Below are 16,923 nucleotides of genomic sequence, written 5' to 3'. Positions count from 1 at the left end.
TTGAGCAACAATTCATAGCATTAAGATAACTTATACATATCTTTAATACTCTATAACACTATAATATTACATGGATGCCATATTTAAGACAAGTGAGAAACATAATATCTGGTCTCTAACTTAAATGTGCTGAAATAATGAAACCACTCAATTACATTAGGACGGAGGTTTATATTACATTAGTATTGATGCGGATTAAGTGTCATGCGGTGAATTACTTACATGTGTTTCAAAGCTATAGCCTGATATCCATCCTGACTATGACATGCTGTCTTTATCTCTGAGACAGACCACACAAAGATGTAGGTTTCACCTGTTTTGACCCCTTAAATACCGACCTTTGAGGTCACGAAGCCGCCCTCTGACTACAACTCTGTGATAAAACCAGCTCACACTCGCACCACTAGATTTGATTGTGCTCATGTCATGTTGGAAAAGATTTAGTGGTGAATATCTGAATCTTGATCTCTGAGTAGTACAACAACACACGGGTGCATGAATGGAGACTGCACAATGCGGCATTGTGAAGGCAGCGACAGGCCTCATTAGCTGCACCACATCCTTGTTATCTGATCTCCATGCACAGTCTGACTTGTACCAACTTATGACTCACCTCATAGATCAAAGGTATGAGTTGTCAACTTCCTGCCAAAGCTATATTTCCTGACAAAATGATACCAAGGATGTGCTTACATATGAAACTGGACACTTTTATTTGATATTCTGGTCAGTGTTAGTCAGCACTGATGCATTGAGGACAAGGTTGAGTTTACAGTATCATCAGAACTTGAAATTGAGGTGGGTTTTGGCATTATGACGACTTATGATAATCACTCTGCCAGAAACTCAAAATTTAAGCTGACATTAGCACAGCAGAAACAAGTTGTAAACACAACACTGACATCATCTTATAAAGTGTCAAACTTGTTAACTTTAAAACTCAACTAACAGAAAATGTAACCCACTTTTTGGATCCCTCTTTTGTCTTGCAATTAACTTCTGAATAGTTTATTGTTTTCCTATATGGGATTAAATGGATTGCCCAAACATTCACTACACTTCTAATACCTCTGTGGACAATAATATATTATAGTTTAAAAGGTGATTTTTAGAGTGCCTCCTGTACCAGTCTGCCAACAGAAAGCTGCCCCCAATCTCCATCAAATTGTTTGCTTCATTTAACCGACAGGATCAATAGTACCATACCTCGTCCCTCTGCTCATAACCTAGTTTTATTTTCACGTATTAGATATGAAGTTAAAGAAACAATTTCACTTCTGTTTCAAGTGCTTTCATCCACTTAGACATGCTTTGTATCAGAAGTAGAATCTTATTCTGAAGAAAAGTTTCTCAGATCTCGAGGGGTTGGCGGAGGTTTTACAACCAAAGAAAAATAGTGTACTTCATCAAAATTAATTCCTAATTGAAAGAACCTTCAAATCCTGTGTGAAACTCTGTTGCACATATTTCAAAAATTAAAGATGTTTCAAGTATAAAGATAACCACCTCAGGCAGAGACACAAGCGGAAAAAGTCAAGGACATATCATCATCTTCATGACAAGAATTTTATTTTGTTTTTGTTGTTTTTTTTTATTACATTTTGCATTAAATTAAAGAGTTTTTTCTTTACAACGTACATTAAGCTGTGAATCAGATGTTAAGGAAGTGGAGAGAGTAGGGCAAAAAACTGTGACGTCACAATATCTTACAAGCTTACAAAGTTCAAAAGGTTGAGAAGTTGTGAAGAGAGTCGATTTGCATCTAACAGCAGTGTATTATAACAAGGGTGAAAGACAAAAAAGGCACACACCAAAGAACCTCACTGTTCACAGCAGCCTTCACAGTCAAACCCAAGTCCAGTCTTAAAAATATTCAAACCCCACTGACATCAAACGTGTGATTTTACAGAATCTTAAATGCAACCACAGCTAAATTTACTCGTTTACACAGAATGTGGACATTTAACCTTTTGAACCTAGATTTTCGTGTTCACATTCTGTGTGGACACGGCACTTCTCCGAGGTGACAGCCACCACAACTGAACATTTCTAGACAAGAAATATTTAGTTGTAGATCAGCATTATTTCAGGCCTGGGAAAGTTGCTGGGTCATGCACTCCTCAATACACTGGAAGGTGTAAATAACCCAGTAGTAGTGCCCAGTAACCAGTCTACAATGCAGTGGTATTCTGGAGTAAACACACCCCTTCATTCTAATCTTGGGTCATTTGCACTATGAAGATCATAGCTTTAAGTAATCCCTGGGATAACTGTCTCAACTGACCCCAGAACATGTTTCTGAAGGGGCACCCTCCTCCCTGTTCTAGCTTTGACCCAATCTGTTGCCTATGACCCCGTCATTTGCAACCGAACCCTGCAAGCGTATATGTACATGTGTTAGTCAGGTCACGGATCCTAAACGTTCCTTCTCACGTTAGCTGTGGATTGAGACATAGTTGGCTTTCCTCCATTGAGAAACAGAAGATTGCTTGATATCAAGAAAACCTTTACCTATCTACACATACAACACTAAGAGAGTGCTCCGTTGATTTAAGTGTTGGGGTGATCAATAGAAATCCTTAAGTAAAAAGGAAGTGAAAACAGAAAAAGGTCAGATTAGTCAAACTCTCAGCCATTCATAAGGCTTTGATGAGGAGAGTTAGTGAAGCAAAATAAAAACTACACTTCCTCAAACTGTGTTGTCTCTTACAAAAAGGGGGTTAAATAAGGGACTTTTTTAATATTGTTGTTTTAATCAAGTTCTTCACAGGAACCAGCCTGTTTATGCAACTGCCTAACAACTGAGTGTTAGGATGCACACAAGAAGCCTAGAACTGTGTTAGTACACTGGGTGCTTATGTGTATCTCACACTGTGTTTGCTAGTGTTGCAGTGCACCACAAAGATACCCATACACTGGCCTTCTCAAGTAATAAATGTTAATTGTTCAGTTAATCAGTCAACCAACCATCACTCCAAACCAACAGACAGCAAAAAAGCAAAAAAACAAATACCAGGACTTTAAAATTGTATAAAATATAAAATCAAAAACACTCACAACGTCTTCATCGACACTGCCAGCACAACATAAAGGGTTGCTTTAAGCGCATTAATGGCACAATCAGAAATGAACCACAAAGATGCTTGTGTATGTGTGTGTGTGCATGTGTATGTGGGTGTGTGTGAGAGAGAAAGAGTGAAAGAAGAAAGGGAAATCCTCCTTTTCTCTCTTCCCTCTGGATTGTAAGTGTGTTATGTGTAGGGACCAGAATTACAACAATAACACCTACATTCTTTAATTGCATTTTTATCAAACCAGGGAAATACAATGACGTAAGAAAAATAAAAAAATACTACAAGGAGACAAAGTTAACAGCTATTAAAAAAAACATTGTCACTACTTTAGGGTGTAAGGCACAAATTTACATGTGGAAAAAGAAGCAGGCGATACAGATGTTTTTGTAGTTTCCTTTTTCACCTGCTTATTTGTGTGACGCTGCTAGAAAAGACGATACGTTCCTGATGGAGGCATCGCTCTGTTTGTTTGCAGCGTCACTTGCAGCTTCTTTCTGTGTGTGTAATACAGATTCCCGTTCTGTTGCTGCAGCTGCTTATCTTATATTTGCAACATGCAACAGTGAGCTTTGATGGCACCGGTAAGCCAGCAACCAATCAGGACAAATGTAATCAACTCACACAAAACCACAGTGCTGATTGGGGGCGTGGGGTAGGTGGGGGGATGCTCATTGGAGGAGTGAAAGGGTGAGATTCAGGAAGTCTTTTTTATGATTGCTCAAAAACAATGGAAATTCTGGTCCATGAAGGTAAAAGTCCCTGTCTGGCACAGTTTAAATAAATATCTCCTCCTCTTCACAGAGGTCACATATATCTCAAGCTGCAGGTCCCACTGAGCACACAGAAAGACCTAGTGGACCTTTAGTCATCAAGAAAGTTCTACAGGCTCCAGTTTAATGACTTTAAATATGTTTTTTTTTTCTCACACTTGATTAATTAATATTAAAAGATCTCTTCTCCATCCTCCCTCTCTCTTTTTTTTTTTTTTTTTTTTTTTTTTTTTTTTTTTTCCCGAGCCCAGAAAGAAAAGAAAGTTTTTTTCAAAAGCACTTAATAAAAATAAATACAACAAGCTATTAGTATTAACAGTCATGTGTTATTCAGTAACCAGTACAGTAGAAGATTCCTCTGGCCCAGGCTTTCAGTCAAACCCAGGCAGGACTTGATTGCTGTAACACTGAGAGGCTTTTTCACAGTTTCTGACAGAACTCAGAACAGGCGTCTGTCCTTTCAGTCTGAGCTCAGTCTCTCTGAGTGCTTGATTTCCCAGTCCTCAAGATACTGTACAACGATCCAAATCTCCCGTGCTGTCTTCTTGTGTGCTTTTCACCAGCGTGATAAAGTATCAAGTCAAGTCCCGGTGGCCAAAGACACCACAAACAAGAGAGCCACCGTCTTGGATGCTACAGGGTGCAGTTGGATGAAATATTCAGGACAAGCATCATCTTCTTCTGTTTCAGTAGCACATGTTCCCATGTGTGTTTACAGAGGAACTGGGAGCCAGCCAGAACATGTGCTCAATGACGGCAACAAATGACGACAACCATTTGTATAATATTTACATATTTATATAAAAAGAAATTGTTTTCTTAAAAAAACTGTGTTTCATTTTTCACTGTACTGTACACCAAAAACAAACAAACAAAAACACTATAAGGAGATGCAAGTTGTACAGTATTCCCTGTTTTTTCTCTCTTTCAGAAAAAACCTTCACTACTGTCCGTTCACATTGGACTGACTGGATAACTAGCTGACTATGTGCAGGAGTCACTGGACTTGACTTTTGTCGAGAGTGAGACTACGGAGGGTTTTGGGGGGACATCAGGCTTGAGATATTTGATGCCTGTTCGAGGCAGTGAACCGTAGGAGCTCATTCCAGGCTGCCGTGACAGAGATATGCCCTGTGCTGTCATTTGTATGGAGTCCACCCTCTGAGGTGCAGGGGGTGGCGTCTCCATGCGGTTGAAGCTGTGATGTCTCGCCAAATGGGAGGAGTTAGATGAGTTGGTGTTGTGCCTCTTGAGAACGGAGGATCCGGAAGCTCCGGATGCTGATCCTTTCCGGAGTCCGTAGACTGACGAGTGGACCTCCAAGCGTTTGCCCATCTGTGGGACAGCCGGAGGGACGGTGAGAGAAGCCTCTCGTTGGGGCACGCGTGGCGGCAGTACCCCATCTGGATCTACCATGTTGAGGTTGTGACAGGGGCTCTTGACTGTCTTGTACTCCAGGGTGGCTCCCTGGTCGTCCATGACACTGTGGCCCATGCTATGGTCACTATGGTGGGGCTGCTCCACATACTCGTGCTGGTAGGACTGCTGGTGCTGCTGCAGGTGAGGCTGGAGCTGGTGCTGATGCTGCGGCAGAGGCAGGACTACCACGCTGGGAATGTGCCCCGGAGAGGCCCTCAGGGGCAGGTCTGTAGAGATAACAGGGGAGCCCATTGGTGGCATGTCCTTGTTGCAAGCGTTGATGAGGTTCTGGTTCCTCTCCCACTCCCGGCTGCCCCGGCTCGGCTTACGACGCGGCTGCATGGGGGTGGATTCAGGCGTTGGCAGAGCAGTAAGGTCCAGGTGGTGCTGGTCTGCTTTTATCAGCATCTTCCCATTCGGTGTCAGTCTCCCGTTGTGCATCAAAGGGGTGAGGATTGCCTCGGGTCGACCGTCTTTGGCCTGTGTCTCAAACAGGCCCGTCAGCTTGGTCACACTATTCATAGATCCTCGGCGGGAGTGGAGGTGGTGGCTGTCCTTTTCCTTGCGGCCTGTCAGGTCTATGTCTCGCCGCCGGTGGTCACAGACACAGTAGACAATGATGCCAGAGAAGATGGCGCCCATGGCAAAGGCTAGGATGACAGCAATGGCCAACAAGGTCACGGGAACTAGTTGGTCACGACCCTTCTGGTAGCTCTCACGGATCACACCTGCAGAGAGATGTGGAGATGACATTCAGACTGGCAGACAATAATTAGAGATGATTCTGCCTCTGCTGTGTGTTGTGGGCACTTGTTTCTAAGAAAAATAGAGCTGTTGGGAAAGATGCTCATTATTAGACTAACCAAAAAATAGAAAACAATATTGAATTACAATAATCAAAAGATATTTTCTGGGTAAAAAGATTAGAGGTTTAAATCATTTCATGAAAATACATGCAAATGAACCTGGGTTTATCCCATCATAAGGAACACCTTTTCAAAACGGGCACAAATAGTAGCGTGAAGTAGCTACATTCAATATTTCCCGAAAATCCAATCTCAGATTGAAAATGTGTTTTGGAGGGGCGATTATGATTCACATTTTAAATCCTAGATAAAACCCTCTGCTGAAATGAAAAAAAGATATGAGTGCAGATAAAGGAGCCCGAAATACCCGAACCCTTTCTTCTCATAGATGCAAATAGGAGACTTTTCATAAATCTTGGATCCAATCTCATGAATCACAGAGAATACATTAAAAAGCCTCTGATTAGGCGCTAAATCCAATGAGCTGTGTCATCAGTGTCTTATGAAAGCGCCACTTTCAAAGAAGCGCTGCGATACGGCCAAATAAAAGATAATTCAATAAAAGCAGCTATGAAGTATTCTATTGGTGGGAGAGTAGGAGCAGCAGGTTGTGTGTAATAAAATGGGGTCAATGACAATCTGCACACACATACACACGTGGACACATGCACCTCCCACACACACACACACACACACACACACACACACACGCACACACGCACACACACACACACACACACACACACACACACACACACACACACACACACACACACACACACACACACAAACACACACACACACACACACACACACACACACAGATGATAACGTTGAGCCTGTTGATGAATGTAGACATCTAATGCAGCACTCTGTTCCTTGGGTTAAACACAGCCAAGAGATTTATAATGCGTTCACACATGACCTACGACCAACACAGATCAGTTACCACAGACAGAGGATTAGGCAGGTGGACTCTATCACGTAAAAAGCTCCCACAGTGCACCGCTGGTCTTGATAACGTGACTCAGTTACACGTGTGTACTCCAATCATGGTATATATTATTCACCGTACAGCGCATACATGTGGAAGACTTTTAAATTCTCTGTGCATGCTGTTTGTGTTCTGAGGTCATAAAAACCTGTAAAGCTGTAAAATGCAAAAAAGGATGGAAGCTTTCAGTCCCACTGGATGATATAACTAAGGACAATAACCTGATATTCATATGTATGAATGGAATTCAACTTCACATAATCCATTATGATACTATGTGTATGTCTCCTCTACAGAGAAGGTGTGTTTCCAGTGAAACTATGTTCTAAAATAAGCACTATGTGACTGATATGATTTGTATAACAGTTATGACTGTATCCTTTTTTGTTTCACTTCTTAAGGATCAATTTTATTGATTGTATTAAAAAAATCTTGTTTTTATGACTGACTTGTTTATGTCCGATTTTCATAACAGCAAAGTCAAAAATATATTTTGAAAACCGACTATATAGAAACATAATATTACAGATATGTAAATACAATATATATACACATACAAACAGCTACATGAACATGGAAACATAATATGTTTTGTTTGCACGCAGGAAATTGGCAACAATTGTCAACAAGCAAAACACTTGCAATTTTGTCTGTTTACATGTTGCTGTGTGCACAAATCACTTCACTTTTCTTGCAGATGATCATAAAAGTGTTTCAATTTGCTCTATAATTTTCCAAAAGAAGATGAGACAAAATGAAATGTTAGTTGCAATAATTCTGTAAAATCCTGAAGGGGCTGGGTAATCGTGTTTAGGCTTTTCAGCTCATCTGTGTCACAGAGGACACACTCAGAGAATATCTTCTTTCTGTGTCTCCTCAGCAAGACATAACACAGACACAGAGACAACATGGTAATCTGTTCTCATGGAACCGAAATCCAGACTCTCTTAAACTAACATCCATAATCCTCGCTCGCTGAAGTCATACATCATTAGTCCAAAGACACGACTTAAACCACGTTTTCCGAGCTGAAATGAAGCACTGAACAAAGCTTGAGTCTCTGCTTTGACTTTAAAGCTCAACCTGCTGAGCAGTTCCTCATTTATTGTAAAAACAAAACTTCACTTCTCTCTTTAATAGAGTGCTGACAACACACAGCTCAGCCGTAACTCATTTTATGTTAAACAAAGGGGTAAAATATTTATTTTCTGGCCAAAATCGTTTCTTATCAAGGACGTGCCCTGTTTTGTAGATAATGTGAGAAGTGATGAGTGCAATCTGCAGTGAAGAATTAAGGGATGACATGTGTTATGCTGTGGCCTCGTGTGACCAAATGGCCTGTCTGACAAAACATCTGCCTTCCATCTCATACACTAACTTCTGACAACGAGAGAGATACATTTCCTCGCTGCTATCTTTCATTTTGTCCTCACTTAGATCTTTCTTTCTACTACTTCTCTCCTTTTTTCATAAACAGTGATTTGTGACACTTTTCTGACTTTCTTCTTGTTTCTTTCACACTGTTCAGCTTCCATATGGTAAGTGTTCTATTCAGTGGAAACTGGGAGAACTATAATTATAACCTCGTGGTCTTTGTGAATTATCATCCCTTGGCAGAAACAACAATGGTGACGTGTGGCGTTTGAGAGCTGCTGGGTTAAGCGCTTCTGTGAATAAAGAAGCAAAGGAAGAGGAATATAGCTTTACTTGAGGTGAGGAGCCCTGAAGAAGAAAACCATTTACGTAGGAAAATGAAAGTGAAGGCATAAACAAATACTTTGGCAAATCTCTCCCATAATCCTTGTTAAATGTAAATACATCCATTCATCTCTGTCTACGATGCTTACATGCTGGAAGAGCCAGTCAAAACTGTTATGAATTTTCATGACAGTGAATTTATCGCCGCTAAAGGTTAACCTCCTTCGACCGGGGATTTAGATTTCACATTGAATAACAAAGACGGAGGGGAGCAGAGCAAAATGGGTGTCCATTTTGGTGAGGTAGGCAAATTGTGGAGTTAGATCTTTGTTTTCTATTCCGGGTGTCAGAAATGATGTTAAAGCCCTATTTAACCTGCACTGCATGGTTCTTCCTGTCTGCGTCTTTTAAAAAACATCCTTTCATTCTTTTTCTCACTTTTTCTCCCCTTCCATCCATCACTCATGTCTGTCGCACTCACACACACTTCCAGAGTCCTTAGCCCAAGACCTTGGGTAAAACACAAAAGAAAAGAAAAGAGGAAACTTTGAAGACTTCCGTCTTTCATGTTCGGAATTGTATCTCATCTTAACATCAAAGAGAATATATGTAGCCACAGAAGACATGGGAGCTGTCTCTGTCGAATCACAGGACTTCAGATTTTTGAATCAAGGTGGCTACGTCGCTGGTTTTTTGAGGCCTGTTTGTGATCTTGGCAAAACTTGGCAAAACTTTCACAACGTGACCTTGAAAACTATCAAAGTGTTGCTGAAATCCACAGATTTTCTGCTTCATTCTCATCTTGTTGAGGTTCTGACTGTACAGTGACTTATAATCGTCTGGTTTCAACTCTTTCCTCTCCCCCAGAATGCATCACGAGGCATCCTGCAGTTCGACACTTCTCTCAGCGGTTGAATTGATTTGAATTTCACACCGCCTCGGGCCTCAACATTCAGATATTAAACACATATCTCAGATACTGAGATATTTCTCGCTGTCAAAACAGCCTGAGTCCGCAACACTTACTTGTAAATCAGAAACATTGTAATCTGCTGTGACTGGAACTGGTGAATGCTCTCTTTCAGTCTGTCTGACACACACCCTTACACTCGTTTAATCTCTTCAGAAGCACCAACTGAGCCCACAGAGCTTGTCTTTGTGTTGGTGTTGGGGAAACTTCAAAGGTAGTTAAACATCACAGAGAGGTTACGGAGAGGGCCCTAACCTCTCACTACAGGCCCTTACACAAAGACACTGTCTGCAGAATGATAAAAATCTTAATCAGACTTAACTGCACTCATTGACGTGTCACTTGTTGAAAGAACAGTAGACCTTGACAACTAATGGAGGAGAATAAAAGATAAAGAGAGATAAAGTGTGAAAATGTTGCCTTATATTTACTCTGCTTCAACTGAAACTTCTTATTTGCTTTCAGGCACTTGCTTGTTGTCATCTTTTAAAAAGGACATTGCTGTTTCGATGCAAGCAAACAATTCATTACATTCTATTAAATCCCCAGTTAGGATATTATCCCATTAAGTCTTGTGTATGTTTATGTTCGAGAGGCACTCACATTAATGGTGTTATTCAATATTAAAGCATTCATCAGACAATTGAGAGTCAGTGCACAGCATACTGATGAGCCAGTTAAGATATAATTAAAGCCCTAATTATATCATTCTGCACCTCAGGTATTAACACCAATGTACTAACCTATCCACCTCCGTGCATACAAACTGAAGTATTTAATACTCAAAGGAAATCAACCTGAATAACACATCCTTGGGAAAATGTATGATGATTAAATTGACACCAGCACTGTTTGTATGAATGGGTGATAGACATGTTAAACGGTGCTGCCCAGCACAGCTTCAACAATTAATCCAATTATTTCTGAATTTTACTGCTATCACATGTTGACATATTGAAGACGACCGCTCCCTGACAACACTGCAAGTGTTGAAACTATAAATCATAATTTATAAAACATTGTGAAATTTCCTATGGAGAAAATCTGTAGTCCGAACTCCTGTGAGCTTTTTCTTTAGTGTTAACTCCTGTTAATTAAGGGCCTTTCAGACCAAAGGCTACAACGGCACCACTGCACTCTGAAACCCATTGTTTCTGCGCCATGACAGCTTTTTGCTGCGTCGAGTAAAGCGCTGGTGCAGCGGCAGCTCAGAGTTTAACGTTGTTGAACTTTGGGCGCAGCGCGCTGTAGATTTGTGTTGTACAGTTGCAAGCGCAGCACATGCAGAGTCACTGTTATACAGATATTGACCCACTAAGAGTATTTTAGCATGCTATAACTGCTGAAAATGTATGTCAAGCTTCTGACTTCTATGTATGACTAGAGTGATGTGTTTTGTAATTCATCCAGTTATAAATGCCGGCATAGATAATCATTCATAAATGTTTTAGGTATAAAACGAGCCCTGCGTAATCCTTCCCGAGAACAAAGACTCAGCTTGTATCTACTTGATGAGTGGCTCATTTGTGGACATTGTGAACGTGACCATTTAAATTCAGTTCAAAGCAGAATAATGACAGCTGAATGTGAGTTAGACAAGCTTCAAGAGCACAAAGGATGAGCTGCTGTGATATGAGATTCATTCTCACGTGGCCAAAAAGACAAAGCAAAGCTTTTGTATGAGCCAGCAGTGGAAGGAGGTCTTACTGAAAAGTGTAACCAAAACATTAAAATGGTAAAGTGAGGAGTAAATGTGTGTAAAAAAACAAAAGCGGCCTGAGACAACAATAAGCTAATCAGTGGAGGAAATTATGGCTTATAGCTTGACGTCAGTCAGGGAAGTGCGTAACGCCGGGAAAACATCCAGTACACTGTTTCTATTATGATTCACAATGACCTGCAAATAATTCATCAGCCTCACAATGGCCTATCACAATCTTTGGCCAGTAAGAAACAAAATCCTGCTGTTAAAATACTAATGAAGGTGTTACAATGACAGGAATATGAGTTGTAGAATTATTTAATTCAAAAATTACTTAGCACTTTTCTTTTTCTTTGCTACAGTGCAGACATGTCTTAAAGGACTACCTCACAAACTTTTAACCTAAATCCTATCATCCTTTCTTATAGGATTAACCTAATTCCTATCATTCTACTGCATGGGCATATAAAACTACTAACATTAAATTACCCAATGAGGTCGCCCTCATAGGCTCCTGGAAAACGTCACCATCTAAAAGCATCATCTGACAGTGAGCAGAGTTCATGTTAAACTAAAGCGTCTAATCTTGACGCCTTACTTCCGAGGACGGGTAATTTGAAAGTAGAGGAGTCTCCATAATCAGACAACCAAGAAATCCTTCTTCTGGCTTTTTATGCTCACTAGTGGTAGAATAAATAAAGCTGAAAGGTAATGTGTGATAGCTGTACTGACCGCGTTTAAGAGAAATGGCTACTAAGCGCTCTCTTGTTCCAGTTGGCACTAGTTTGTTTTGGTTTAGTTTGCAGAGCTAAAATGGGGATACATCAAAGGTTAGACAGACTCTTCGAAACTACACAAGTTAACTTTCCAACAGTACAGGCATAACTGGGTTTGCAAATTTGCCAGAAAAGCTAAGATCAACATTAACAAATCAGCTTTTTAGAAGAATTTAGTCAAGGCAGTGGAGGTTGAATTCACTGTGTGCATCATGTTCATGTACTGTGCATTGTTAGGAAGTTTGAAACCAGAATTTTACTGTACAAAAATATATTTTCTCTGCTAGTATTGGACAGTCCCCCCCCCCCCATAACTACAGCTAACATTCAAGATTGACATGGCATCTCCAATAATGATGCCTTCCAGAAAGTGAGTTGAAGTGAAATGCTCAGGCTATCAAGACTTTTTGGCATGAAAAAAATAGTGCTGCATCCCTGTGTGAGCGGGGTCATACTTTCTCTCTATCACGCCAGCCTCACCTTGGCACACAGGTGTCATAGAGCTGCCTGCAGCTGAAAATAACCCTTGCAGAGCAGCTGTCAGACAGTTGGTATTAGATGGTATAACCATGAAAAATACATTAAAGGAAATCATATCTCTCAATAAACTATAGAAGCACTCGTCTAATGGCTAAGAAATATTAAAATGCCATGATGTTGGAAAAATATAGTGGTTCTTCAGATTTTAATTCAGAAATTAAGTTTCTGTTTACCAAGATGTAAACACTACATTGTCTTCCGTCAATAGACACTTGTGAATACTCCTCCTGTGAGTCATAATGAGTATGAGAAAACAAAACCATCTCACCAGACAACCATGTCTCCCACCTAGTCATGGTGAGAAACGTAATTGCTACCTGGACATACATGTTCACAGGCAATGTTTTATCTAGTTTAGGAACTGCTATATTCAGTAGATATATACCACACAGATACCACATGCAAGTCACTGGGGGGTGTTTGGGGTGGATTATGGGCGTACAGAGTGCAGGGCCTTGAAACAAGAGAGTGGGGTTCACATCCTGAGTCCTGAGCACTTTGGTTAAAGTTAGGGAAAGATCGTGGTTTCGGTTAAACAGTAATAAAGTAAAACATCCTGTCTGGTGCTTCAAGTCACTAATGAATTTTTTCAATACTTAATCACGACCCACATTTTCCTTAACTAATGGCGCTTTTCCATTACACGGTACCTGCTCGACTCGCCTCGACTCTACTCGCCTTTTTGGTTTTCCATTACGAAAAAAAGTACCTGGTACCTGCTAACAGATACTTTTTTTAGTACCTCCTCAGTCGAGGTTCCAAGCGAGCTGAGGCGAGCCGAAACGGTGACGTGAAACCCTGCAGGCTGCTGACTGGTCGGAAAGAATCGTCACTGATCGCTGCATTGCTAGCGACAGACGGCATTTTTAAATAGTTTAGCCAGCGGTGTTTTTTTTGCTGCCGGAGGCTCCACGCAGAGCTTTCTCTGTAGCATACAAGTGGCCTGATGTTTATACTTGTGCGCTGGTGTGTGCATGTGTGATGTGTGTGTGTGGGGAGCTGGTGAGCGAGGGAGAAGTGAGAGAGTGACGGCGATTATCTCCGCAGCGAGTAGCGACTCTAGAGTCATATATATGTGAGAGAAACAAAGTGTCTCCCCTGTTCTTTCTGACCATGGTGGGAAATCTGGAGCAGTAAACGTTAACTATCTCTTTGATATCATGTTGTTTATGGAGAAGGAGAACCAGGAAATGAGTCGGGGATATGTCAATGGGAAAAGCAAGCTACTAAGCCACGCCCATGGCAGTCGCTATGACGACCAGCCACGCTGAGGCGGTAATAAAATCTGCAATGGAAAACAGACGCACAGCGCGTCGAGGCGAGTAGAGTCGAGTAGAGTCGAGGCGAGTCGAGTAGGTACCATGTAATGGAAAAACGCCATAAGTGCTTTGAGTGCCTTAACACATCCCCCCAAAAGGGTTGCACCAGACACTGTTTCAAACGAGATTATATCATAAAATAATCTGTTCAGGGTTAAAACTGTGGCCCAGTATAAAAACAAATGACCGAAAGGGATAGTGAGAAACACTGTTGTTCACTCTGTTCAGCTGCAATATGCAATATCTCACTATATCTTATGTTCTCTCCTATTCCCCTTTCTTCCATCTCATTGTTCAATTCTGCCTTTCAGCCAGTTTGTCTAGCTACTATCTCTGTGCTCTCTCCCTTATAACCTTCACTGCTACATTATTGTCCTGTTATGTTTAATAAATCTTTATCAAGTGTGTTCCTTTTCTCTCTCTCGCCTTCTCCTCTCCCTCATTTCCCATGTCTCTTCCCCTGTTGTCTCTCTTCATACCTCTTTTCTTCCACCTCTCCCCTTTCCTTCCACCCTGGATAGCTGCTGTAATGAACCCATAAATTGGAGCGACACAGCGGTGGCTACAGGTCGGTTGGGGGAGGGTGAATGTAAAAGGGGGGAGGGGGTGGGGGGATTTGAGCCTGACAGAGAGAGAGAAAGAGGTAGAAGGCAGGGCAAGGATTCATTCCTGCAGACAGCAGAAGAGCTATGACTCCAGTTGGAAAAGAGACAGACTACAAGGGGAGAGATGGAGGAGGAGGAGGAGGAGGTGCAGAAGATATGGAGCAGGAAAAGAGACAGAGAGAGACAGGGGGGAGGGGCGTTGGGGGAGGAGGCTCCATAAATTGGTTTCAGGAATTAATTTGCACTAGGTAAGGTATAGCCTTGGAACATGCCAGTCAGATGAAAGGTCCTGTGGAAGGGAGACTGATCACAATGGCAGCAGATGGTGGAAAATGGCGGAGCTGGGGGGTTACGGGAGCCAGGGTGAGCGATGGGAAGCAAAGGGAGAGGTGTATGGTAGGGTGACAGGGGTGGAGGAAAATATAACAGAGACAGATGAGGCCTAGACAGACAGACAGACAGACAGACAGACAGACAGACAGACAGACAGACAGCCAAACAAACACCAAGCTCAAATGTACTGTGAAACACAAGCGGCCACCTGGCAACTGCGATGGTCCCACTGGAATGTCGGATAATGATGCTGCTGGGTGCTAAATATTATCAGTGTGTGAATACTCATCACTTTGCAACATTTGTAATTACTCTGGTGGTGTCGGGCTAATACATATTGGCAGCACTGTAATATTCATTAGCAGATAAGATTCCACAATGTCTCAACTGCAAATGAAAAAGTTGGGGAGTTATTGTAATTTATTTTAAACAAACAAGCTTGCAAACGACTTTGGATATGAACTAATGCATTTTCACTTAAGCAACAATTTTTTTTTTACTTAATTTGAGAAATTGATGGTATGGTTAAATGTTTGTCCCTTATTTCTTTGGTAAAATGGGCTGCATGGATTTATCTCTGTGGCATTAAAATGCAAAACAAAATTAGTAATTTACTTAGTTTCTGACTTCATAATAATTTCTCATATATCGATTCAATTTTCACTTTAACACACGCAGTTTGCTAAGTTTTCACAGTACAGTTGACACCTGAAGCCAATAATACTAAGGGCGACAGGAAGGAAGAGGAGGCAGGATGGGTGGAGTGGGAAATGAATACTGTTGACTGTGGTGCTCAATTTGCCATGCTGAAAAGCATTAAGCTGCATGGAGGCAAAACTGTGCTTAATCCCATCAAAGCAATCAAAGGCAGGAAAAAGGCAAATATATAAATAGCAAAAAAAACACACACGCAGTATCAGACCAAGCCATGCAAAATATCAAGGACTGCTCACAAGAAACCAACACAAGAAAATCAAACGAATCTCATCAGAGCTGACTCGTACATTTATATAGAAAAGCAAAAGGAAAAGACTGTTGAGCTGAAATTGAAATAGAACTGATAAATACTGAAACAAGCTGCAAAGGTGTCTTATAAAAATCATAATAATAATGATCAGAAAACAGCAGGAAGCATTGTTTTGAAATGTGAAGCCCTGTTGCAGTTACCTGAGCTTAGATTGCCCTTATCACCCCCCCCCTCCCAGGAATGAATTAGCCCCACCAAAAAAAAGCTTTTCTTATGTTTGATTCTCAAAGTGTATCATTCCTCACCATTCCTTGTGAGGCTCAAGTAATATTAAACCTGCTCAGGTAAAGGCAACAAGGGGAGCGACAGCATGTTGTGTGATGCTGGCTGTAGGCATGCTGTCTGAAGTCTCTGCCACCATTGTGCTTGGATCTACCCACTGGGGCCTTACTGCTTCCAGCTGACAGTCACTGTAGTCACTGCCTCTGTTCATTCCATAGACAGGTGATACTGGAGTATGTACTGTGACAGACTGAACCACCTCCTTTCAGTGTTTGAAATTATGAGAAACGGTATGTTTTTAGCTTGCTCTCATGTATTAACATAACATGTGAGTCGCATCACTGATGGTGGTAGTGCATCTGAAAAAATATAATATATTATGTGTGTCAATCTTACCTGCCAACACTTACCGCTGTTGTGAAGGTATTTCCAACATCTCCTCTAAGACTCCTTTAACCATCTGTATGAAAGAATATTCTGTCTTCTCTTTTTTTATGGTGGAACAGACAGAATACTTTTTTTTAAATTCAGATGGTTGGAGGAGTCTTTGGAAATATTTTCAGAACAGCGGTAAGTGATGTCAAATTACCCTCTGTCTTTCTCGAAGATCACTGGGTATATATGTTTATGAAAATTGGATGCTTGGCAGTGTGACAAGAATCTAATGT

The 16,923-nt window shown here is 41.2% G+C and overlaps 1 protein-coding gene across 3 annotated transcripts in view; it reads right to left on the bottom strand.

Moving 5' to 3' along the window:
* Positions 1–4,091: 4,091 nt before the first annotated feature.
* Positions 4,092–16,923, bottom strand: part of sema6a (sema domain, transmembrane domain (TM), and cytoplasmic domain, (semaphorin) 6A) — a 109,117-nt gene continuing 96,285 nt past the window's right edge. For all 3 annotated transcript variants that reach the window (XM_039803025.1, XM_039803026.1, XM_039803027.1), the window contains one exon: positions 4,092–5,991. In XM_039803025.1, coding sequence (XP_039658959.1) covers positions 4,829–5,991 — 1,163 coding nt within the window. In that variant the 3' untranslated portion in view covers positions 4,092–4,828. The remainder of the gene's footprint in view (positions 5,992–16,923) is intronic.

This window comes from Perca fluviatilis, chromosome 6 (genome assembly GCF_010015445.1).
Source record: "Perca fluviatilis chromosome 6, GENO_Pfluv_1.0, whole genome shotgun sequence".
Classification (NCBI taxonomy): domain Eukaryota; kingdom Metazoa; phylum Chordata; class Actinopteri; order Perciformes; family Percidae; genus Perca; species Perca fluviatilis.
Note: the sequence above shows the minus strand (reverse complement) of the source record. Positions and strands in the feature narration are given on the sequence as shown.